At 40.5% G+C, this 27,090-nt stretch overlaps 2 protein-coding genes across 2 annotated transcripts in view; one reads left to right on the forward strand and one right to left on the reverse strand.

The window, feature by feature from the left end:
- LOC138957269 (la-related protein 7-like) overlaps nt 1-5,703 on the reverse strand; it is a 29,973-nt gene extending 24,270 nt beyond the window's left edge. Inside the window, exons 1-5 of the mRNA XM_070328411.1 lie at nt 5,640-5,703; nt 4,691-4,815; nt 1,969-2,047; nt 1,210-1,310; nt 633-719 (exon numbers count right to left, since the gene is read on the reverse strand). Of these exons, the coding sequence (XP_070184512.1) occupies nt 633-719; nt 1,210-1,310; nt 1,969-2,047; nt 4,691-4,798 (375 nt within the window). The 5' untranslated portion in view covers nt 4,799-4,815; nt 5,640-5,703. The remainder of the gene's footprint in view (nt 1-632; nt 720-1,209; nt 1,311-1,968; nt 2,048-4,690; nt 4,816-5,639) is intronic.
- An 86-nt stretch (nt 5,704-5,789) lies between these two features.
- Nucleotides 5,790-23,191, forward strand: LOC138957285 (uncharacterized). Its single transcript, XM_070328425.1, has 9 exons — nt 5,790-6,047; nt 11,312-11,558; nt 13,860-13,995; nt 15,617-15,795; nt 17,796-18,035; nt 18,476-18,558; nt 19,203-19,295; nt 19,995-20,098; nt 21,277-23,191. The coding sequence occupies exons 1-9, from the start codon at nt 5,900-5,902 to the stop codon at nt 21,766-21,768; spliced, it is 1,722 nt and encodes a 573-aa protein (XP_070184526.1). The 5' UTR covers nt 5,790-5,899; the 3' UTR covers nt 21,769-23,191.
- Nucleotides 23,192-27,090: the final 3,899 nt, after the last annotated feature.

The following is a 27,090-nucleotide window of genomic DNA, read 5'->3' on the forward strand; positions in this document are numbered from 1 at the left end:
ATCTTTTCACCATTATGAAGTCTGGTTTTCATTACAACAGGTTAGATTGTCACCGAACACTAAACTTACAATCAGTAATAACATTACATCTGCAGAAAAACAAAAACTGTCAAGCATAATACCATGACGGGTGGCAAATTTCCCTTCACATTATTACCAGTAAAACACTTGAAGTTGAACTTACTTTGTAATGAAAATCTTAAACGAAATGAAGCAGAGCGTTGTTAAGATATCAAATAACCAAAGGGAAGTAAATGGAGTAAGCGAGAGTTATACGGAACCTTTCTCCTGGCACCTGAGAGAATAACAAGCATTGAAATGAACAAGCGAGGATGAAAGTCGCTTGTTCATTTCAATGCTTGTTATTCTCTCAGGTGCCAGGAGAAAGGTTCTGTATAACTCTCGCTTCCTCCATTAGACATGTCGTCTGCATAAAGAGCCCTTACTTCCCTTTGGTTATTTGATTACATGTACTAGTTAATGAAATACCTGGTGAAGACAATTACATATTCAAAGTTCTCTGCTATCACTACCACAGCATCAGTAGAAAATCTGTTCATGATTATTAAGTACACTGAGACAGAGCTTTAAATATCATACAACACCACTGATGTTTGAACTTTGATACAGACCACATAAACAGTTCGTGCATCTATCTCCTCCGGTGTCAGAATCTTCACAGGAGTTTTCCGCCGCACCTTGGTCCCCTCCTCACTCACCTCAAACATTACAAAACATTACAAAACATTAGCAAATGGGTAGACACATTTTATAAACAGGAAAACTAAAAATTATTAAAATGAAGAGGCTAACCAATTGATACATTTCCTTGTGAAATTTCACAAGTTACAGCAAAGCCTTATTTTCAGTATGGCATAATTATATATTTGAAGGGAAATGTACATTTCAATCAAGTCAAGTTCATAAACTGAAAGAGCAATAACATCTTATACTGAAGGACAAACATTTTCTCCATCAATGAACTATGGTGTAAGCACCAACACAGAATCAAACACAGTGACAACATTATGTGCACAAGCCACCCCCATCCCCGTTGTTTCCTGCTTTCTCAGATGTTCCATTTGTAGCTACTGTAAAAATTCTTCTTTTTAACACCCCCTTACTTTAAGTTTAAGACCTAAATTTGAACAGAGAGGTACCCACTGCACAATAAAAAGCATTCATATACACACACAAAATGCAACTCACTTCCAACATATCTGATGACCGCAGTGATTTTGCCAGCACGTCCATTTCCTCTGTCAGCTCTTTGATCTTGTTGAAGCTCAGGAAGGTATCCAAGGGCAGATCTGCCAGGGAAAAAAGCAGGGATGAGACTGAGAGTTGGAAAAAATACAAGTCAGGAGGAAAAACAGCTAGTCATCCAGGGGGTCACCAGGTACCTAGCAGGTACGTAACGGGGTGTGAGAGGACAAAGCTCCCGGAGAACTACAGCATTTTTTTTTTAGTTATGCTGACACACTTTCAAACCAGCACATGCAAGAAAACACCCCCCCCCCCCCCCCCCCCAACAAAAATACAGTCTGTAAATGTTCCCGCCATACTCTTTTCTTTTTCAAATTCCAGAAACTTATACTTATCCAGAAACCATTTCCAAAATCTTGAATTCAGGAGTTCTTTGCCATTTTACACACTGAGTCATCCAAAACCAATGCTGATTTAATTAGCACTAGCAGCAACTGTTTCAGGCCAATCAACGGATGTTCTATAACAAACACTGCATTGGTTTCCAGGGTACAACAGAATACAGCAGTTGTTCTTTGTTAGACTTGCAGGTGCAGTGCGAACAAGTTCAGATGTAGCAGTTTGATTTACAGTCAAAACAAATAAATGCTTCTGTATTTTAATGCCTACAATGATGGTAAGTGATAATATTGTACAGCCTCATCTTTTTGAAGTAAAGAATGAAAGTTGAAACACACACATTAACACCTCAAAAACACTTACATCCATCAGAAGTCTTGTCAAGCTTTTGCTTTATGAACCTGTCCTTGCTCATGTTGGAGTCTCCAAAGTAAAACTCCATCTGAAAAGAATAACTTATGAGACCGAGAGGCAACTCAATCACAAGTTGTAAACACACATACACACACGTACACACAAACAGAAGACATTGATCAGATATGTATGTTTTGGTTTCTTCTGTCACCATTCACTCACAGTCACACTCACAGTTACACTTAAAGAAATTATATCTAACAAGAAAACTGTCTCAAATCGCCCCAAGAGCTATACAGTTCAGTTTGGGGGTTGTAATGATGTGACCACACACCAGGAATACCTTAAAATAAACGTTTTAGTGCTGACATATTGAAACCCGGGCTGTGTTTTGAGTGTGCATCCCAGACTGTAATTTTCATCGTAACGTTCTTTGGGCGAGTCATAATTTTCGTCCTACCTTTCGACCCTGAGTAATTCATGCACTATTCCTAGAGATACAGCTACAGATCTATCTGAAATTGAGCCGAGAGCGACAGAGTTCATTTTGGGAATTGAATTATGAATAGATGACAATACACACAAGGAAGGTCTTAGAATTAGTGTTTGAGCGTTCTATTTTTCAAATTTGAATGCTGTTTGGTAGTCATTGCAGACCTGGATATTCTCCAACCGACATTTTGTCTGTTTCTGTTGTGCAAAGCCTTTAGCGCTGTATGGCACGGAATTCGCACGCGTAAGATAGACTGTACATTTGACTTCCTTATTCTAATGGTCTTGATCTACTTTGAGGAATGGGCATTTATGAAAACTAAATAAATAATGATGACGACCAGAAGTCCTGACTCCTGACAGGAGAGCTTGGCGATGCAAACCGCTTGCTGATTTAAATTCATTTAATTATCCAGTTACCCAAAGGATGCAAAAACAATAAGCAGCTAAGGCAGCTATCACTAGGAGTAGGAAGCTTTATTTGCATGTGCACAGACACACACACACCTCTCTGTACATTTTTGGAAAAGCATAGACAAGAATTGGTAAACTAGCATAAGGCCACAAAAAAAAAAGGTCTGTTTACAGTAACATAGGGTGAAAAAATAGGGTCGGAAGGGCGGCTTTTTGTTTTTTTGTTTTTTCTTTCTTCCCTCTCTATGATGTTTCACAGTTCATTTCTTCTCATCAATCCCTGATTTTGCCCAACATAACTATAAACAGTACTTTGAGCTTACCTCCCTTCTGTCGTCTGCTCTTTGAGCGCAAACAGCTCTATTTTGGATGCGTTGGGTTTTTTTTTCAGACGATCCAAAAAAATGGGTACATCACGAAGCGTCCCGGTACCGAAGCGTCCCGGTACCGAAGCGTCTTGGTGCCGAAGCGTCCCGGTACCGAAGCGTCCCACTATAACGCGTCACAGGGGTACCGGGACGCTTTGGTACCGGGACGCTTCGGGACGCTTCCGCGCAGTAGGGCACGAAGCGTCCCGGTGCCGAAGCGTCCCGGTGCCGAAGCGTCCCGGTACCAGTCACCACGCACATCCTGGGCTCGCATGCCAATGTATTATATAGCAAAGGGAATGCCTGTAATTCACACAGAGCAATCACTTGGTCTTAAACGTGCACAAGACAAAAACTTTCATACTGGGGGAGTGAGCCAGTCTGAAGAGTACTCGGGTCCAGCGCGAGCGTTCTTTATTACCCAAATGAACCCAAACAAACCCAAATTAACCCAAATGATACAATTTAAAAGTCGGAGGCAGAACTGAAAAGACTTTTTCCGACGCTCACGCTTAGTGAAGCCAGAAAGCGTGTGTGATAACAGACATATCCCTCTTGTGAACGGAAGCCTACGGACTTTTCCCCCGAACTTGTCCACACGGGTACAGTATTTCTGTGTTGTGAGTACAGATCTAAAGTAAAGTTGGGGAAAAGTTGGACAAAAAGTGATTTTTTTTTTTTACCAAAAGCAAATCAAGGTCTGTGCAAAATTAAAAAAATCAGTGAACTCAAGGTCAAATCAAGGTCAAGATTAAATTTAAAAAAAATAAATATGATTAGTCAAGTCAAGGTCAAATCAAGGTCAACAAGGGCGGATCTGGGGGGGTGGATTACACGGGTTACGTAACCCCCCCCACCCCCCCCCCAAAAAAAAGAGGTAATTTATTGGCTCAGGATGCACCAGATAGCTCTATTTTGCTTCTTTGGATAAACAAAATTTCCGGAGGGGCATGCCCCCGGACCCCCCTAGAGGCTTAGGCGCCTTCGGCGCCGTCAACTTGTATCTTCGCAGTCATTCTGTAACCCCGCCCCCCCCCCCCTCCAAAGTCAATTGATCCGCCCTTGGTCAAGGTTAAAAAAAAAAGAAAAAAAGTCTAAGTCCTGTGACGCGTTATAGTGGGACGCTTCGGTACCGGGACGCTTTGGTACCGGGACGCTTCGGTACCGGGACGCTTTGGTACCGGGACGCTTCGGTACCGGGACGCTTTGGTACCGGGACGCTTCGGTACCGGGACGCTTTGGTACCGGGATGCTTCGGGGTGTCCCCAAAAAAATGATTAGGGTCGGGCCTAAAAACTAGGGTCGGTCGGGTTACCGTAAACAGACCTATTTTTTTTTTTGGCCTAACATTGTTTATCCAAATGTTCTGTCCCTGGTCAGGATTTTATTTTTTTATTAAAAATAGTAATCAGCGTAGTTATTGTACCGTCAATAAAACCATCTGGTAACTTGCTCACCTGACTCTTGATCTGATTCATGATTCCTTTCATCCTCTTCCTGGGTTTCTTGGGCGACTGAAAAGTCACCTGCTTGGCAACCTTTGTTTCTTCAGTCTGCTCCTTCATCCTTGTATTCACTGTTTCTGGGGAAAAAATAGTACACAACCCATAAACATCGATAAAACAAAAGGCAATGGAAGAAATGAATCCCAGAATTATGTCTGTGGGGGGGTAGCACTGGCTGTGGACTGGAAATTGGAATAGAGCCGTCGACGAAGGCAAGTTCTGATGAGCACATCTTTGAAAGAAAAGGACATCATACTGTGCGGTCACTGTAGTATATAACATGCAAATGCATGTACCAGACCTTTTTATTTTAGTCATTGTGACGTCATGATAGATTGGTCCTTCATCTGAACATGCTGAGTTTAGTGTTTGCTTTGCTGTTTTGAAAAGGCCCAACTCTCCCACAGCAGACCAAAAAAACACGATAGACTCTAAGAGGTGTTTTTAAACAACGTTAGATTGGGCAACTTTAACCTTTAAAGGCGACAAACACTGATACAATGAAAGTGGAAACAGTAAAAAAACAAAAACTAAAAAAGGTGAAGTTTTTGAAGTTGTTGACTGCCATGACAATTACCTCTTCGGGTACATATATTTATGCAGATACTGATCATGCAGCAGGAAAATAACAGCTTCGTCCCTTTGGCTGCTATGTGCTTTGCACAGTTTAATACTACCGCCTCTTGTCTTTAGACTTTACTGCGCATTGTTCAATCTGAAGACTATCATATCTACACATAGACCTATGATCTACACGAATTCGAACTTGAACCATAGAAGCAATATCGACAACAACAAAACAGACAGCTTAATATTACTTCCGCGAGCTTGGCATTACAAAAATGCACTTCAGTAATGCACAGTTAACCGAGATGAACGCGTAGTAAACTGAGAATGTTACCTGTCACTTGTTTCAAAATCGAAAGCTCGACGCCATGCGACAAACGGAAGTAGTTGATATTTTCTATAATGAGACTGTTGTATCTATTGGTTAAGGTTGGTTAATATTTCAGCCAATCAGGAGTCATTTTACAAATTTGGGCTAACAGTTTACAACATGGTGGCACTTTTGACAATTTCAGGAACTCAAGTCTGTAAATAGTGTAAATCATTGACTTACCAATGCAGACGAAGTATTTAGGCTAGAAAGTAAGCAGAACAATGGTAGATGTGGTAGTTCCAGCCGATCCTTCAGCGCAAGGGGCCCCATCGTTTACGCACAACTTGTTTATGAACGCTATTTCAAGTGGATCACTTCAATCAGTAATTCAACACATTAACCATGAGCCGGATCTTGTCAACGAATTTGGTAAGTATAGATCATCCCACTTCGTTACCACGGGCTTTTTCACACGTGTCTTCGTGTTTTCATATCCGTGATTATACCCCCCACAGTTATGCTACGTGACGCTACAGTAAGGTCACTTGTAATTTGTATTGTGAACCAAAAGTGGGTGTATTAACTATTATTATTAATTCCCTGTTGGTGGATTTCCTGTAGGCATGTTCCCTGTACACAGGGAATACACCCTGGTGGATTTCCTGTAGAATTTCGCGGATTTGGCTGAAAGTCACATGATGATTCGCAACATGGGTAGAATTTGATGTTTTTCATTGTTTTTGGGGTCTTACTCTTAAAAAAAAACGTTTTGCAATTTTTATCAAAAATAAATTACGCACAATAACGACATATTGCAAAGCGTTCCATAGTCTTTTCACTTCTGTTGGTGTTAGACGCCATGGAGTTACTTCAAGCTTATGAGAGTGATGTTTCTTTAACTAAATTAGTAAAATACGTTTGGATTATCAGTCTTTCTCGCCGAAGCATGTTTGCTTGGCTGAATGCCGCACACCAATTAAGGATTTCCATAAGATTTTCCTGTCGAACCACAATTTTGGAAGGGGAAGTAATGCTGAGGTAATTCAAATTGGCTTACGGCAGTCACGCGCATGGCGTGAGATTAAGCATTATCGTACTTGAAATCCTACAGGAAATCCGCCCGGGTGTATTCCCTGTACACAAGGAAAACGCCTACAGGAAATCCATGTACAGGCAATACACCCACTTTTGGTTGACATATATGATCGATAGTCGATAGACCCCTTCAGCGTCACTTACAGTTACACCCTTCCTCTCTCGAGCTGAGATAGCACTTGGTTGTGCGTTCGTGTGGGTGAATGTCCTGAATAAATCATAATTGGTTATGTTTGACTATGAGTCAGAGTGTACATGTATCTTCTACTTGGTGATCGAGAGACCTTCAGATGGAATTCATCGTGTGTCTGAGGTGACGCGTGCTTTAGAGTCGGACCATTTCTGTGTGTTGATACAGTTTGATATGGACTTACCTTCTCCTGTCCCTGTGTACCGCGTTGTGCGCAACCTCCGTGCCATTGATAGAGTAGGTTTCCAGGGTGATCTCAGCATGGAGTTAGCTCGCCTTGAGGACTGTTCTGCCGATCAGTACAACACTGTCCTTAAGGCTGTTCTTGATAAGCACGCCCCCGCCTCCAGGCGCAAGGTGTCCTCAAGAAAGGTGACTCCGTGGTTTGGTCTCCTTGGCGATGAACTACTCCAGGCTAAGAAAGAACGGCGTCGTGCCGAGAGAGAGTGGAAGGTATCTGGTCTGACAGTGTATGAACAATTGTACAGAAAAGCCAAGAATTTTGTGACCTTCATTGTTCACAAAGCAAAGTCCATGTTCTACACCACTCAGATAGCCCAGGCGAAATCAAGCAAAGAGCTGTATCACATTACCAACGATCTTTGTGCTAGATCTAGCGCTAGTCTGCTTCCCACTGTGTACCCTTCAGCGTCCCTCCCTGATGTGTTCTCCAACTACTTTGTGACTAAGGTAGAAAAGTTAAGAGATGACCTCGACTCCCAGCCCTCTGTTCCTCATCCCCTTGGAACACCGTTCAGTGGCGATCCTCTAGCATCGTTCACCCCTGTCACTGAATTAGAAGTCCGGAAGATCTTGACTAGCTCTGCCCCTAAAACGTGTGATCTTGACCCGATCCCAACCCCCTTGCTCTTTGAGTGTCTAGATGTGGTGCTCCCCACCATTACAAAGATTGTGAATGACTCCCTCGCTTCTGGATCTTTCCCGGATATCCACAAAACCGCTCTTGTTACCCCACTGTTGAAGAAATCTACACTGGACCACAATGAGTTGAAAAACTTTCGGCCTGTCAGTAACCTGTCTTTCGTTTCTAAAATAATAGAAAAGGTAGTTCTGTCTCAGCTTTCTGCTCACCTCACATCCAACAATCTGTTCAACCCTCTGCAGTCTGCATATCGGTCTGGGCACAGTACGGAAACAGCTTTAGTGAAAATTGTAAATGACCTCTTACTCGCTTTAGACAAAGGAAAAGTTGCCATCCTGACGCTGCTCGACTTGTCGGCAGCGTTCGATACCATTGATCATGGTCTCCTCATCAGCCGTTTAGAACACGTTTTTGGCGTTAGTGATTCTGTCCTTCTCTGGTTCTCCTCCTACTTGTCCAACCGTACCCAGACTGTCTCCATAAACAATAGCACCTCTGATCCTGCTCTGCTACGCTACGGCGTGCCTCAGGGTTCGGTCCTAGGGCCGGTATTGTTTGTGTTATACACCACACCCCTCGCTGACATCATGGCCTCACACTCAGTTCTCCATCATTCTTATGCAGATGATACGCAACTTCAGAAGTCTGCTGATCTCAAGAGTTTCGACACTCTGATGCACTCAATGCAAGAATGCATCCTGGACGTTAAATCCTGGATGACATTTAACAAGCTAAAATTAAATGATGAGAAAACGGAAGTCATGGCTGCCTCCTCTCCACGCATGTCTACCTCCATCCAGCTCCCAGAGTCCATCACAATAGGCAATGCAGTTGTCCCCTTCTCGGTTTCAGTGAAGAACTTGGGTGTCACACTAGACTCCCACCTAACTATGAACGCACAGGTACAAAACATCACTCGTGCCGTCAACTTTGAACTCCGCCGTATTGGCTCGATACGCCATTACCTTTCTAAAGAAGCAGCTCTGACTCTAGTCTCTGCATTCATTCTTTCCAGACTGGACTATTGTAATGCACTGCTGTATGGCTGCCCCCAGTACCTCCTAAACAGGTTACAGAAATTGCAGAACAATGCTGCACGCCTGGTCCTCAGAGTCCGCAAGTCCGAACACATTTCCCCTCATCTCCAAGCACTGCACTGGCTTCCAATAGAGTCACGCATCAAATATAAAATCGCATGCCTATCCTATGGTGCACTCACACAGACAGGACCCGCATACCTCACAGACATGACTCAGACATACACACCGGGCAGGACACTCCGCTCCTCAGCAGACACCTCTATCCTTTCCACTCCGAGAGTCAACACTAAATCTTTTGGTGAGCGCTCTTTTTCTGTTTCTGCTCCTCTCGTCTGGAACTCTCTCCCTGTCACTCTTCGTCACTCTGCCTCCTCTGGCTCTTTCCGCACAGGCCTGAAAACGCATCTTTTTTCACTTGCATACACATGTGACATGATACCCCCCCCTGCGTGCATGGAGTGTTTTGAATTTGTATGTATATATATGGCTTTTTCTCATTCCGTTGCTTTGTCATGTTTTTTTCTTTTGAGTTTTGAGTATTGTTTGCATGGAGTTCGGTATTAATTTTGCTTGTATGGTTTTGCTTGTATGACTTTGTTTTGTCTTTACCCTGTTTGCTTGGTCTTGCGTGCTTGGAGTGTGTTAAGCTTTTGTGTTTGCTTGCATGGAGTATGCTGAGTATGCTATGTTATGTAGATTGTGGGTCTTGTTCATTGTGTATGGTTTTATCATTAGTTATGTTAATTCTAGTTATTGTAAAGCGCATTGAGCATATATATGATTATGCGCTATAGCAAATGTCCATTATTATTATTATTATTATTATTATTTTTATTATTATTATATATCTATATACTAGAGGAATACCCGGCTTCGCCGGGGTGAATCGCGAGACAGACAGCGTGGCGGTTCAGCACAATCACATTTGAAGGCGAAGTCCTGTCAAACGGGATTGAGAATTTTAGAGCTTATTTCTTAGCCCTATATTATCTGTTGTGGCTTCTCAAATGCCAGAACATACAGACAGACAAAAGCCGCTAGACCCCATCACAAACAGAACTCTATAATCCACAGGTGTTGCCCACACACACACACACACACACACACACACAGAGAAGCCGTATATATATATCTATATCTATAAATATATAGAGATAGGTGACAGTGTATTTTTCGCGTGGCTATAAATTGATTCGACCTTTTCACTTTGACAGTAAGAACAACTTACGGGTGCAAGGGAAGCGTTCTGGACAGCGCAGTGACATTCTAAAAATAGTAACGTAGAAACGGGAATATAGATTGAAGCCACACAAAGGAAGGGAGATAAACGCAAAACACTGGAGAAGATAAGGAAGAGTTACTGGGAATGGTGAAATGAACAGAAAAACCAAAATCGGTTCAGCGCTGCGCGCTGAGAGCACTTGTTGAAATATCTCATCGATGATATTGTGTCCGGGGTGTAGCTGAATACGGTGTCCAAATTTGAAAAAGATCCACCGAGAACTTTGGCTTTGGTGTGTCGGTATGGGGGCCCGGGTAGCTCAGGTGGAACCAAAATCGGTTCAGCGCTGCGCGCTGAGAGCACGTGTTGAAATATCTCATCGATGAGGTTGTGTCCGGGGTCTCTCTGAATAAGCCCACCAAATTTGAAGCAGATCCATCGAGAACTTTGGCCGTGCATCGCGCACAGACAGACACACAGACACACAGACACTAGTCGTATAGATACGGCTTGTGTGTGTCTGTCTGTGTGTTCGCTATGAACGGCCAAAGTTCTCGATGGATCTGCTTCAAATTTGGGGGGCATATTCAGGTACACCCCGGACACAATCTGGTCGATGAAAATTTTCAACATGTGCTCTCAGCGCGCAGCGCTGAACCGATTTTGGTTTTTATGGTTTTTCTGTACATCCATTCCCAGTAACTCTTCCTTATCTTCTCCAGTGTTTTGCGCGTTTATCTCCCTTCCTTCGTGTGGCGTCAATCGCGTACGGTGCGCCACTCACCCGGCAAAGCCGGCGTACGATGCGCCACTCACGAAGCCGAAGCCGGGTACTTCTTCCCGGCAAAGCCGGGTATCCCGGCGAAGCCGGTACCCGGCGAAGCGGGTAATCATCTAGTATTATATTATGAAAAATATGTGCTCAGTACTGGAGGCTAAGCTTGTGCTTCATTCTTGCGATGTTTGCATGAGCTCAATTTGCATTAAATTATAGCTACATACAGTAGAACCCCCCTGTTAAGACCTCCAGATATCTGAGAAAATCATGTCTTAAAAAGGAGGGAGTCTTAAAATGGTACATTTTCAGAGATATAATGAACAAAAAGTCTGAAAAAACAAGGTCTTAATAAAAGAGGGAGTCTTAAATTGGGGGGTCTTAAAGGGGGGTTCCACTGTACTGTAGTTGTTTCACGTTCAATAGTTTGCCTGTTTAGTATTGATAAATCTATCTCTGTCATTCTAAATTGTTCTCACTCTCACCAGGTTGGCACAGACAAACAGCACTACACCGGGCCTGCATGGTCGGCAGTGTGGATATTGTCAAGTATCTGCTGGACCTGGGGGCTGATCCCAACGCCAGGAACAACTTTAATGAGACGCCGCTTCACTATGCGTGCAAGCGAGGTCTGCCGCCAGTACTGCACTGTTTGCTGGAGAAAGGAGGGGACATCACTCTGACAGACAAACTGGGGAAAGACGCAGTTCATCATGCAGCGGAAGGAGGCAGTGTGTAAGTGAGTTTGGATAGATCTCTGTCAAAGCTAACAAACTAACATTACATCAGTGGTTTTTTTGTTTGTAAATGTGTGTTTTCAGTTGAGCCCCTATGTTAAGATCTTACAAAAATATCAGAAAATCAGGTGACAGAGTTTTGTGGCGCTTCAAAAGTAATAATACTTAAGACACCAGTCAGGAAATTTCTTTGTAATAGCCTTCTTCTTCTTGTCGTTCGCCAATGCTAAACTTGGAGTCCATGCAGCTCTGGTAATGAAGCTGGTGGTCTTATGAAGAGCCTCCACAGGTCCATGCAGCTTTTCATGAAGGGGCACCGGCCTGGTCCAGATCTCTCTCCTCAGGGGCTGGAGATTCCTGCAGTCCTGCAGAATGTGGGCTGCATCCTGCTCTGCATCTCCACAGGGACACATGGGGGAGGGCACGGCTCGCAGTTTTTTGTAATAGCCAAACCCACTCGTGCACAAGCATGAGTGAACGTGGGAGTTTCAGCCCATGAACAAAGTCGAAGAAGTTTTCCTGATTTATTTATATCAAATAACCAAAGGGAAGTAATTGCTCTTTTTTTTTTTCTTCAACATTTTTTATTCAGGCATGCATGAATTAATTGTCAAACAATTCAAGGTACATAAATATTTGACAAAACAACATAATACATAATTTATATGGCAGCTAATAATGCATTATATGGAGCCCATTTAAGGGTAAACTGATATTGTTTCATATGAATACTGTAAACATATTGGTCAATTTTATGTAGATAAGATAATTCTTTCAAAAATACACGTAAACATGGTCTGATGTTATTGATTCTACATTTATAAACAAAAAATTTAGCGTTCAAGAGTATGAAATCAAAGCCTTGATCTGTCTTTATGTTACTGTCAAAACCAAAAAGTATCAAGTTATCAGTAAGGTTTAGTCTAATACAGTTGTCACATTTCCTTTTTAGAAATTGTTCAAACTCAGCCCAAAAGGTTCTGACATGTTGGCACTTGCATAAGTAATGGTAAATCGAATCTTTTTCAACTTTGCAAAAATTACATAAATTACTATTAACAACTTTCATTTCCTTAAGGACTGAGTTTGTTACAAGTATTCGGTTATTTATTTTTATCTGAAACCACTTTAATTTTGTTTCTTGAATTTTCCTAGTAACGTTAAATATTTTTGGCCATTCAACTGGTGTTTGTGTTAGTATTTTTTCCCAGTTTGTACATGCGTTTGGAATACAAGCTTTACCTATCAACACGTCATAGAACACCTTAGATCCTTTTGAATCCTTTGTAATACAGTTAATAGCCTTTATGCAGGGCATACATTGGTTATCTTCCACAACAGTGTTATGTTTGAGCAAGTATGATTTTATACTATTAATACATCCATAGTATTCCAAGAAATTGACAGAAAGTGAATACTTTGTGTTAAAGCTTTCCACATCCAAAAACACTCCATTTTCTTGTAACAAATCTTTCACATAAAAAACACCTTTGTCTGACCAATTTTTATAATGAAAGGAATTATTACCAATTTTAAACTTGTTGTTGAAGAACAGAGGTTCTGCAAGAACTTCATCTTTAGTTGTAACTTCCAATGTTCCATAATATTCCAAATATGCTTCAAAAACATCTCTCCAAAAAGGATTGACATTTGTTCTTGCTAATATTTTGGGTCCGAAATTTCGGACTGATTCAACCTCCGGACAGTTGCGCAAGAGAATTTCCCTCCACTTGGGACCAAGAAAAATTTTTCTCATCCACAATAATTTTAAAGACATAATGTATGTTTTTATATTTGTAATAGATATACCTCCTTCTTGCACGGAGTGTACTGCAATAGTTCTTTTCACTTTATCTCTTTTTCCGTCCCAAACAAAATCAAAACACATCTTCTGCAACTGTTGAATCATATTGTGTGGTGGATTTGGAAGCAGAATCCACAAATAGACCAGTTTTGACAGTATTAATGATTTCAATATTGCAACTCTGCCTAACGGTGTACTAGAACGTTTCATCCAAATATTGAATAATTTCTTGGCTTCATTGAACTTATCCATCATGTTCATTTCTGCCATTTTTGTCAAATCATTTGTAAACCACAGTCCAAGGATCTTAAACCTTTCTGGATTCCAAGTCATTTTTCTATGTGGAAGAAACTGAGTAGGGTTATTTCGTTCACTGCCTGCCCAAACATTACAAGTTTTATCATAATTAAGTTTAAGTCCTGAAATACAAGCAAATTCATCAAGAGTATTAAATAATTCCACAAAAGATTGTAATTGCTCTTTTTATGTTTACAGCCATACGCTTCATATGTTAAAGTGCCGCTTCCCTGACGTGACATTTACTCAACCAGACGCAAACTTCCAGAGGCCTCTGCACCTGGCCATCAAAGGAGGAAAACTGGATGCATTTAAATACCTCATCAAGCAAGGGGTCGGTTGCTCTTCATCCTGTTGACCGTACAGTGGAACCCCCCTTTTAAGACCTCCAAAAATCTGGGAAAATCAGGTCTTAAAAAGGAGAGAGTCTTAAAATGGGGGTACATTTACACAGATTAGGAACAGAAAATCTGAGAAAACAAGGTCTTAAAATGGGGGTACATTTACACAGATTAGGAACAGAAAATCTGAGAAAACAAGAAGGGAGTCTTAAATTAGGAGGTCTTAAAAGGGGGGTTCCACTGTACTACTCGACAAAACAGATTATGCATTTTCTCTATTGCTTTATGAGGCGAAGTGATGTAACTGTGAGTACAATATATAGCGACAGAGTTTTGTGGCGCTTCAAAAGTAAGATACTTAAAGGTACTAGCCAGGAGTTTTCCAGTATTGGCCTACCGTTTTTTTCTGCATCATTAAAGTTTGCGTGCCGGTTTGAAAAAATACTGGCGCCATCACTGGTTTTCTTTTCTATTTATTTAATTCGTTTCATTAACTTGATTCAACCATCTTTATAAGGTCTGTAATATTTGCTGCATAAAAATAGTAAACTACTGAATCATTGTGCGGCAGTGACACAGATTTCGGATAACTTGAAAATCAAATTGATTTTATTGAATTAGGAACGATTCCTTTTTGACTCACATGCGAAGCAAAAGTGAGTCTATGTACTCACCCGGGTCGTCCGTCCGTCCGGCCGGCCGGACGTCCGGCCGTCCGGAAAACTTTAACGTTGGATATTTCTTGGACACTATTCAGTCTATCAGTACCAAATTTGGCAAGATGGTGTATGATGACAAGGCCCCAAAAAACATACATAGCATCTTGACCTTGCTTCAAGGTCAAGGTCGCAGGGGCCATAAATGTTGTCTAAAAAACAGCTATTTTTCACATTTTTCCCATTTTCTCTGAAGTTTTTGAGATTCAATACCTCACCTATATATGATATATAGGGCAAAGTAAGCCCCATCTTTTGATACCAGTTTGGTTTACCTTGCTTCAAGGTCAAGGTCACAGGAGCTCTTCAAAGTTGGATTGTATACATATTTTGAAGTGACCTTGACCCTGAACTATGGAAGATAACTGTTTCAAACTTAAAAATTATGTGGGGCACATGTTATGCTTTCATCATGAGACACATTTGGTCACATATGATCAAGGTCAAGGTCACTTTGACCCTTATGAAATGTGACCAAAATAAGGTAGTGAACCACTAAAAGTGACCATATCTCATGGTAGAAAGAGCCAATAAGCACCATTGTACTTCCTATGTCTTGAATTAACAGCTTTGTGTTGCATGACCTTGGATGACCTTGACCTTGGGTCAAGGTCACATGTATTTTGGTAGGAAAAATGTGTAAAGCAGTTCTTAGTGTATGATGTCATTGCTAGGTTTAGTTATTTGACCTTGACCCTGAAGGTCAAGGTCATGTAAAGGTCAAGGTCAAGCATGTGAGTCGTATGGGCTTTGCCCTTCTTGTTCTAACTCTTATTCTGGGTGGGTATGTGTGTTGTGTTCCGTCTGTCTGTTTGTGTGCATTTGTACATTGGTAATGCCAGTACTCCAGAAGACGTTTGCATGGCAAAATGTTCTAGCCTGTTTGGTCTTGCCACAGAGAAGTGACCTGAGGTGTCCAGACAAGGATGGGAACTGGCCGATCCACTTGAGCACACAGGAGGGCTTGGGTCAGATGACCTGGATGCTTCTGTGTGTCCACGGTCTGTCTGCACTCCATGTGTCCAACAACAAGGGATACACTCCCTCTCAGCTGGTCAACATGTACGATACGCCTCGGTCAGTTCTCAATCTCATACATCAGTAATGACTTAAGAGTCTTGGGGTGGTGTGCGGGAGAAGGTGCACAACTAGGTGGGAACCAAAGCCTGGGGTGGATAGGTTGAAATTGACATTTGTTTGTGATTTCAGCCATTCCAAACCAGTGCATCAGACCTGTCAACCCCTTCCAAGGCCAACCTGTACTAATACAAGTAATAGGATTAAAAACTGTAATCAGGGCAACAATCCCTTACACACTCCCAAAAAATGAACACACACAAACCTGAGTTCACACGCAAGACTCGCAATTCACTCGCACGACATAAAAAAGAAGAAAGACCAGCTGGTAAATACTCAACATTTATTTTGTATTCATAAAACACATCTGATTTAGCATTAATAAATACATACAACTACTGTAAAACGCACCCACACAACTACTACTGTCCACCAGGAAAAATCACAGTCCAGTCTCACCTGATCACTTTAAGCTTAAATTTATAACACAGTCACACCCACACAACTACTACTGTCCACCAGGAAAAATCACAGTCCAGTCTCACCTGATCACTTTAAGCTTAAATTTATAACACAGTCACACCCACACAACTACTACTGTCCACCAGGAAAAATCACAGTCCAGTCTCACCTGATCACTTTAAGCTTAAATTTATAACACAGTCACACCCACACAACTACTACTGTCCACCAGGAAAAATCACAGTCCAGTCTCACCTGATCACTTTAAGCTTAAATGTATAACACAGTCACACCCACACAACTACTTTGTACTACTGTTCACCAGGAAAAATCACAGTCCAGTCTCACTAGATCACTTCAAGCATGACACTTGTTGTAGGTAGCAGTAGCTGACTTTGCCGTGGCAAGCAGATTGACTGTGGTAATGGTTTTATGGCATTGGCTTGCGTCACATCTTCTTCCGTTGGAAGGCGGCTGTCTCGTTTCTGGAAATGTTGGTTCACAGGCTTGAACTGTTTCGAACGAATCAATGATTGTTTGTGTACCGCCGTTTCAAAATGCTGCTTCAATTCGTAGTGACCAGAAGCAGTAACTTTCACTTTGATGTGCGAGCCACATGTCACGCACAAACTGTACTCCTTTCCCTTGTCCGATGATCGCACGACACCAAAGTACGTTTTCTCCCACTCCGACATGTGCTGACCATGTCCGGCTTTCTTTCTTTTCTTCGCTGGCCTCTCCATCTTCAGTTGTAGCACGAAAAATGACGCGAATCGTCTGTCGCTGAAGTAAGTTGTGAAAATAAAGACCAAATCTCGCGACACGGAAGTAGCGGATTGGGCCACAGCGCCCTCTATGATACCTTCTGCGCATGCGCACAAGCTCAGCTACAGTCTTTTTCTGTTAGTTGTTGTCGTCTGCTAAACAGGAACGAATCTGATGATCGGTTTCGAATCTTTGTTCGGGTTTTGAATTTTCCCGTACAATTCCCGTACAATTTGGTTTACCCGTACAGCTAGGCGTTGTACGCCGTACACACCAACATTTGAGTAAATCCCGTACAAAATACGGGAAAACCGTACAGGTTGACAGGTCTGGTGCATGGGTCCCACCAGTTGGGTATTTTCTTGTGCACAACCCCTGAAGGGTGCTGGCTGTATTTGGGGGGCAGTTGATTTAGTGGTGTACTCTTCAGATAGTTTAGTGGATGAGTATCTTTTGTTAGAGCATTGCTTCTGAAGCAGAAAGGTAGATTAAGTTTACAAAAGCTTGTTGAGGAAGAGATTAACAACAAGCTGAAGAGTGAAAACAACACAGGAAATGTGTATTCATCCACAGAATGTTGAGACAAGAACTGAAACCAGTTTCAACTATAGTCTTTAGTTAACATAAATTTAAAAACCAAATTGTAGGTGAAATATATTTAGGAAATGTTAAACAAGGAGAGGATAGATAAGAACTAAGAATAAGATTTATGTTGAACAACTGTACACCCCATGAATACTTCTTACTGTATGCATTTACTTTTCTGTCTCTAGCCACAGCCAGCTGGCGTCAGTGATAAAATGGCAGGCGAAGCAGTCGGAGGGATCCAACCCCAAACAGCACGCGTATTTATTGTGGTTCTACTACCTTCTGCTGCCCGTGGTCTCCTTCGGAGCGGCTGTCATTATAACTCGATTTCTCCCTGGCTTTCACATCCTGGTGTTTGTGCCAGCTGCGTCCTACATTGCCTGTACTATGCGAACGAGCTTCCATCGTTTGAATCACGTTTCCGGGTGGGTCCGGAATTTTATATTATTTTTGTTATCATTATTTGTATGTGAATAAATTGGTTGTTTGTATTAATGGTTAATAATGTTGTGGTGTGTGTTGTGTTGTGTCATGTGTATGGTATGTGGTTTTGATGTGTGTCAGACTCAGAGTGTGTGTGTTATCTTGCTCACATAAGAGCAGAGACTTAAGAAAGTGTCTGGAGTCTCTGAGTTTCTGCAAGAAGAAAGTTTTGTAGTTGTTTAGCACAAACACTGGCATTTCAATAGAAATCCTGAATTTACAACTCTTCAGGCTATTTCACATGGTTTACTTGTTTGCACATTCACTTTTAGTGAGAGGTGAGGTTTTGCCACTGTAGTGGTTTACCTGTTGTTATTTTTTAATTCAAAATAATCTTGCTTCTTTATCTTAATTCTCCAACTTGTGATTTGAACTATTTCAGCTGGCCTCATCCGATATTTGCAGGGACATTTGCTGGAGGTATCTTCCACACTCTTGTGGTCTACTTTTACGTCATGCTGCCTTGTATCCTTTCAGTGAGAGGCTCTGCTTGTGGGTTGCTGAGGTTATGCCCAGCGATGATTGTTTGTGTTTTAGATTAAACCTGTAGGTATTTATTGAGGGTGTTTTGTATATTTGGGCTCACCAAAATAAATCCTAAATAGCAACAACAAAAAGGGGTGGGTGGGTGGGGGGTGGGGTTGTTGGATTTGAAGGCAGTCCGTCTACGCATGTATGACACTCCCTTGTTTATGATGCTTGTCATGATTTTTGAGAACTGTGGAAGGGTTTTGACAAGCTCAACTTCTGAACATCATGGAGGAATTGTGTAAAGGGTTTTGCTTGCATGATGTTTAGATACGTGTTTCCAAAGCTGTTGTTTGGTTTGGTGATAATACAGTGTTCTAGATGGTCGAACGTGTAGCAAAGACCTGTACGTGTACGTGTAGATATTGCGTCACCCGTGATTCACTTTTTTTCTCCAATGTTCCAAATGCATACGTTGTTTTGCTCCCACCAAGACTGCAGATCTTGGCAAACGCGTGACGTAAACCCTAGATTTGATGACGCTACACGTACACATTCCCGTACACGTCATGAAAAGTGCTGATCTAGATCTTGCTAATGCTCATTCCTATACAAAACATACTTTTCTTAACTGCAAGCAGACATGTCATCATACCCAGTCTTGAAATTATCATCCTTTTTCCTTGCTGTCGTTCTTGTGGCTTTTTACGCCAAGCTCATGACGAAGGATCCAGGTTTGTGACTTTTTACTTGTTGCTGTCCTCGTTTGAAACATATTATACAGCTGAGAATGGTTTCAGTCATTAGAAGATCATTTCTGTGCTGTTGATAAGTGTACAACATTGGATAGAAGTGTAGACATTCTTTAATTGTCTTAATTGTGATAATGTGATCTGCAATTTAAGGCATTGGGGCATTAACATTAGCGTAACCGAGTGATTGTGGAAAACTGGAGCATCTTAAACTGTACAAAGATATCTTAAGTAAAGATGTCTTTTGCCTTTCAAGACAAAAATTACGTCTGTTTCACTTTGACAAGGAAATTTCATTGGGACAAAACACATATATATCTTACAAGTTTGCTCCAGTGAAAGATAGATTTTCTGTGTAGATTACTGATTAGTCACTTTTTCAACCAAAAATTCTCTGTTTCTGTCACGAGTGAGGAAACTGTGTTCTGAGTGTTACCAAAGTGGATATTGCAATATATGGGGTACGATTGCGTTTGAGATGAATTTGCCGGGTCAAAGTTCCATTACAACACTCAGGAAAAACTTTGATGAGCAATGATTTTTAATGCAGAGATCTGTAAAATGTCACATACCGAAGTTTCCTGCAATTAAATCATTGCTCCTCAAAGTTTGTCCTATATGAGTGTTGCAACATAGCTTTGATCTGGCAAATTCATCTCTATATTGTTTCATTTTGAACAGGCATTTCCACAAGCCCAGCACAAAATAAAAGCACTGGCAAACAACTGACGTTTTTGGATGTGTGCACATCAGACGAATGGAGCAAGTTTTGTGGTGATTGTGAGGTGTGCATCATTGAGTCTCCAGTGTTTTGCTTGCAACCTTTGCTGTGTCTGTCTTGGATTTTTTTTTTTTTTTGGGTGGGGGGGGGGGGAGGAGGAGAGGGAGGGGGGTTGTGCATGTCTTGTTTTGTATGCTCTGTACAGTTTTTACCTATATTTCTTACCTGCTTTACCTCACTCCCGTCTCTTCTCTCACTCTCTTCTTTTCTAATATTTTCTTCTTGATGAATGTGATTACAAACTACCTGACCTGTAGCTCAGTACACGTTTCAGCCTCGCGCCCCCTAATTGGCGTAGAGGCGCGTCCCCCGGGTGGTGGATGGGGGAGCCTTCTCTACTAATTTCTGAGAGAAGGTCGCATCACTCTCGATGCCGTGAACCTAATTAGGATCTTTTTCTTGTTTCTTCTCTATTTCTGCCTCCCCAAAGTCCTTTTACTTTCCTTTTCTCACCCATAAAATTCTTCACTTATTACCCTTGTTAAGTGGTTCTTGTATAGAATATAGTCAATGTTTGTAAAGATTTTAGTCAAGCAGTATGTAAGAAATGTTTAGTCCTTTGTACTGGAAACTTGCATTCTCCCAGTAAGGTCATATATTGTACTACGTTGCAAGCCCCTGGAGCAATTTTTTGATTAGTGCTTTTGTGAACAAGAAACACTTAACAAGTGGCTCTATCCCATCTCCCCCCTTTCCCCTATCCCATCTCCCCCCTTTCCCTCGTCGCGATATAACCTTCGTGGTTGAAAACGACGTTAAACACCAAATAAAGCCAAAGAAAGAACACGTTTCAGCCAAAGAGAGTGTACACACTTGTCTTTAGAGTTGGGTGCAAAAAGAACACACACACACCCACAACACACACACACACACACACACCACACCACACTACACCACACCACACACGCAAACACACACCACACCACACACAAACAAACACACACACACACACACACACACACACACACTCACACACACACACAAACACACACACACACACACACCACACCACACACGCAAACACACACCACACCACACACAAACAAACACACACACACACACCCGTGCGCACACAGACAGGCAATTAGAGATACATGTATGGTGAAATTAATTTAGAACACCCACACTCACATCTTAACCAAAATCTTTGACTTGACTCCATTCCACAAATGTACTCAACAGATGGTGATGGCACCCACCACCAAGCACTGCAAGCTGTGTGAGCGATGCATGATGGGAATGGACCACCATTGTCTCTTCCTGCTCCGCTGCGTCGCCAGCGGCAACCACACTCTCTTCGTCTATTTCATGATCCTCGTCGACCTCTGCATGGTTCTCTTCATCGTTGGCGTCATCATCTACGTGTGTGAGGTGTACAGCGCTCTGCCGTGGATGGAGGTTGTGGAGAAGGTGGTGTCCAGGGATGCCTGGCTGCTGATGCTGTTTCTGATGAACTGCGTGTCTGCAGTGTGGGTTGGGTCGATGCTGTGGTATCAGTATCACATCGTCAAAACGGGCCACACTCAGTATTTCAAGCCTAAGATGTTTTCCAGCGACGATCTGTCTTGTTATGAGAAGTTGATGAACGTGGCTTACTTTCTTCTGAACCGCCCGCCCTATGTTACGTATCCTAAGCCAAGCTCTGACTTCAAGGAAAGATCACAAGTGATTTGATTATTTTAATGGGTAGATGTGTTCTGAAGAGTGAGTGTCTGTTTCTGCGTCTGTGTGTTTGAGAGAGGCTGAGAGAGAGACCAAGCTATGTATGTTCTGTGGGAGAGTATCACTGTGTGTGTGTGTGTGTGTGTGTGTGTGAACAAGAACAAGAACAAGAACAAGAACAAATGTTTATTGTCCTCAAACCAAAAAGGTTATTGACACATTGCTATGAATTCTAAAGCATTCTGCGACAAACCTTCCGAGACATATTTGAACATCTTTGTCCATAAATATTTCACTTGGTTTATAATTAATATAATCTACATCAATATTAGTCACGTCTTTTTTAAACTTTTCTCTACTTTCATGGAATTTTACGCATTCATCCAGAAGATGATATTCATCTTCAACAATGTTACATACCATACATAAACGATTTTCTCTTTGGATGTTATGATGTCTTCCAGTTTCTATTTTTAGATTGTGACTACTGGTTCTTAATCGACTTAAAGCTGTCCTGTGATTTCGATTTTCTATCATTGTCAGATATGACTGAATTTCATATGTATCACATATATTTGAATAGAATCTTAATCTTGCACTTCCTTTTGATTTAGCTTTATTCCAAAAACGTATGTATTCACTTTGTAATTTCATTTGTATGGCAAATTGTAACTTTCTCGTATCAAAAGTAGATTGATTTTGCCAAACATGATTAAAGCCAAGTCTTGAAAGTGAACTTTTAATGAATATGAGCCAAGAATCTTCTTTAGGGTTACTAAACATGTCATCATATACTTGATGAACAAATGAATCTCGTTTAGATTGTAAAATATGAGTCCAATAGGAAATGGTTTGTGTTAACATTCTTAGTGCTAATGGGAATCTACCTAATTCTGCCAGCACTGGTATACACATGGTTTTTCTGTGTACACCTAGCAGACAACGACAAAATTTTATATGGATGTCTTCACTCGTAGAATTTCTTGAAAAACATGATTCAAAACACTTCTCGATGTTATCGATTGATTTGTTGGAATAATTGTATGGGAACCAAATACTTGATCCATATGTCAAGATTGGATTCACTAAAGAATCAAATAAATGTAAAGCAGTATCAATTTGAACATTTTCTTTTCTAAACATTCTCCTAAGCAAATGGCTTGCTTTATTGGCTTGTTTACATTGAGCTTTTTGTAAAGAACCATTTTGATTAAATACTATTCCTAAATATTTATACTGATCTGCAATTGTAATGAAAGTCAATCCACATTTAAACAGGGTCTTTACGTTTGTGTTTGTGCGACAAAAAACTAATACTTTGGTTTTGTCTGTATTAATTTTTAAACCCCATTTTTCACAATAATTATTTAGATGATCTAGTTTAGTTTGCAATCCTCCTTTTGTTTTGGACAATAATACGAGATCATCAGCGTATAGAAGACACGATATTTTATTTTTTGATTGTTTTCCTATGGGTGGGGAATCAAAATCAGGAAGATTTTCAGTAATGTCATTTATAAAAATGTTAAAGAGAGTGGGGCTTAATGTGTTACCCTGCTGAACTCCTTTTTTTACTGTTATACTTGGTGATAGTCCATTTTTCAATTTTGTACAAATTGTTGAGTTTGTATACATGTTTTTTATTACATTGAAGCATCGACCTTTTATGCCAATTTTATGTAATTTGAGTAGTAGGGCATCGTGCCACACATTATCAAATGCCTTTTGAAAATCTACAAAACAAGCATATAATCTCCCATTTTTTGTTTTTATGATGTCATCAACTATTTTTTTAAGTATAAAAATCTGATCATCTGTTCTTAACCCTTTTCTGAATCCTGCTTGTTCTTTGATCAATAATTCATTATCTTCTAAATAATTCGTTATTCTTGAATTGATAATTTTACAAAATAATTTTCCTAAGTTACTAGTCAGTGTTATTCCTCTATAGTTACCCGGGTTCAATGGATCGCCATTTTTATATATAGCAATACTTAAACCATTTTTCCATTCAACTGGATAATGTCCTGTATCTAGAATTAGATTAAATAAAGTTGTTATTATTTCTATGGTGCTACCAATACTTGCTTTTATAATTTCATTTGTAATATTATCATTTCCTGGTGACTTTTTGTTTTTTAAAGATCTACATTCTTTCATAACTTCTTTTTTTGTGATAGGTCGATCTAGATACGAAATCAACTTTTCCAAATGGTTGATCCATTTCAATGGGTTTATATTATGGTTATTTGATTTGATAGGTTCGCCCATTGATTTTAATTCTTTTAACGTTTTCCACATTGTACTTGGGTCTTTATTAAATTCGTCATTTAATTTAGATATCAAATTGTTTTTAAAAATTCCTTTGGCTTTCTTTATTGTTGAGTTATACTTTTTCCTCATTAAGTAATATTTTTGACATAAATTTTTATTAAAAGGATGTCTGTTTAGCGCATTTAACAATGATTTCAACTCTTTTCTTTGTAAATATCATTCCTTGTCAAACCATTTTTTATTGTTTTTCTTTCTTCTGGTTTTATTGAGTCACTTGAGAAAAAGTGACTCTATGTAATCGGTCAGTGTTAGTCCGGCCGGCCGGCCGTCCGTAGACACCACCTTAACGTTGGACTTTTCTCGGAAACTATCAAAGCGATCGGGCTCATATTTTGTTTAGTCGTGACCTCCAATGACCTCTACACTTTAACGATGGTTTCGTTGACCTTTGACCTTTTTCAAGGTCACAGGTCAGCGTCAAAGGAAAAATTAGACATTTTATATCTTTGACAAAGTTCATCGGATGTGATTGAAACTTTGTAGGATTATTCTTTACATCAAAGTATTTACATCTGTAGCCTTTTACGAACGTTATCAGAAAAACAAGGGAGATAACTAGCCTTTTCTGTTCGGCAACACACAACTTAACGTTGGGCTTTTCTCGGAAACTATAAAAGTGACCGGGCTCAAATTTTATGTGAACGTGACTCATTGTGTTGTGAATAGCAATTTCTTCCTGTCCATCTGATGCCTCATATAATATTCAGAACTGCGAAAGTGACTCGATCGAGCGTTTGCTCTTCTTGTTTTGTTTTCTTATTTTCTTACATAAACTTTGTTGTGCAATTTCTTGAAAAAACAATGTTAACTCGTCAGTTAAGTGGTTAATGCCAGTGCTGTTTGTCGTAAACTGGTCTTGTTTCATGTGTTGTGCTCGTTTCAAAATTTCAGATAGTTTGTCTTTAAAATTTGGGAGATTTAGTGTATGTTGTAGTTTGTCATTTGAATTATCATTCCACAAATATAATTCTTCAATATTTTCTTTCTCATTGTTTTTTTTCCGAAAATCTTTTGATTTGAAATTTTCCTTTGGGTTTCTATATGAGTATGGAAGCCGGATTTTTAATTCTAGTGGACAATGGTCTGAAAATATTTGCAAGTCCTTGACTTTCATATGCATAACATCTTTGAATAATTCTTGAGAGCACAGAAAATAATCGACTACGCTGGGTCCTTGAGGTGTATAACAAGTAAATTTTCCATAGATATCTCCAAGTGATGAAAATGAACAAATTATTGTTAAGAGAAATATTAACCAGTTTTCTACCATATTTATGCACTGTTTTGTCCATGGACAATCTACGGTGTAGACTGTCAGTTACATAATTAGAAGGTAAAGAATATCTTAAATTATCATCATCAAATTCAACGTAATCTATTAGTTCTCTCGTCCTTGCATTAAAATCTCCCATGAGGAGAATTGATCCTTGAGCAGATAGTTCTTCTAAATCAGTTTCTAGGTTATCCCAAAGTTTGTCAGTAAAATCTTTTCCAAAAGAAGAGTGTTCGGGGGGTATATATACACATCCAAGGAATATATCTGGTTCTGATTGTTTGTTACTTTGTGTGCATATTTGCATCCAGACAATGTCACTTGAGCTTCTTGGTAAAAGTTTTGTTTTGAGTCCTAAATTTTCCTTGATGAATAGACTTATTCCTCCTGATGAGCTGATTGCTTGTTTCCTTTTTGGACGTGGAAAGTTATGTGGTTTTGAAAAACCAGGAAAAAAAATGTCCTCTTTGTCTTTTTTATCCATATGAGTTTCCTCCAGTAAAACAATGTCGTATTTGTCTAAAAAATCTATCACTTCTTGGTCTTTGAGTTTGTTTATTGTGTCTCCATCGATCTTTTGTTTAAATCCTTTAAGGTTCCAGGACAATATGTTTATAGAAGAAATTCGATTTTCAAACATAAAAATGAATAAACAATCTTTAATGATGTTTTAAGAGTTCTGTTATTAATGTTAATACACGTATTCAATGAAATATCAAAGAACTATGGCACATGATCACGGGTATCTGAAATTGACGAAATTTTCGTCATAGAATGGAGCAAAGGGTCTTCCGGGGTGTCCTCTGATGGGTCCTTCATGGGGTCCAAAGAAAGGTCCTCTTGGAGGTGGACTGAAGAGACATCTGGGTTGTCTGGGAGGTCCGTTGAAGGGTCCTCTGAAGGGAACGAATGGTCCTCTGGGCGGACCTCTGAAGGGTCCTTGTCCTTTTGGAGGTCTGCTGGGGGATCCTTTGAGAGGTCCCCTAGGTGGTTGATTGAAGGGCCCTCTGGGGGGAAATTCACGGAAAGTTCCTTTGAAGGGTCCTCTTGGCGGTGCGTGGAATAGTTCTCTGGGATGTTCACTGACGAGTCTTCCTAGAGGTCTTCTGTCGGATCCGTTGAATGGTCCTCTGGGTGGACGTCCAGCTGATTTTCTTGAGTTTGTTTTGTCTTTTTGTTTTGTCCAGAAGAGGGTTTCGAGATGTTGTCCGATGTTGTGTGCTAGTGTGGCTGCGCCTCTCTGATTCGGATGTATCCCATCTCTGTGTTTCAATGCGATGAACTCGTGGTCAATGAATGAGACATCTTTTACATCTCTCAACTCGTCGAAGCAGATGGCATTGAAAACCTCCTTTTTCGAGTTCAGCGTGTCGTCTTTTGTTTGGAGGACCTTGCTAATGACGACTTTTGTTTTGGGGAATTTTGCTTTTATCTTTGACACACACTTCTTCATTTTGACAGCTACTGTTTGAGCGTTCTCTGTTTTGATATCGTTCAGTCCGAAATGTAGTAGGATGCCATCTGGTGTTTTGTGTGTAGTTGAGATGGTTTTGTATGCTGCTTCAACTGTGTTTGTTTTTCTTTTTGTGACATTCAGTCCATACTTTACACCTACTCTTTCGGGGTCAACGTCGTTGAGGATGCTGTCGTGTAAGATATACACAGTTGGATGTTCGTCCTCGACATGTTTTTCAATTTCCACGTCGTCGCTTGATGAATTGGACGAC

This window comes from Littorina saxatilis, linkage group LG2 (genome assembly GCF_037325665.1).
Source record: "Littorina saxatilis isolate snail1 linkage group LG2, US_GU_Lsax_2.0, whole genome shotgun sequence".
Taxonomy (NCBI): Eukaryota; Metazoa; Mollusca; class Gastropoda; order Littorinimorpha; family Littorinidae; genus Littorina; species Littorina saxatilis.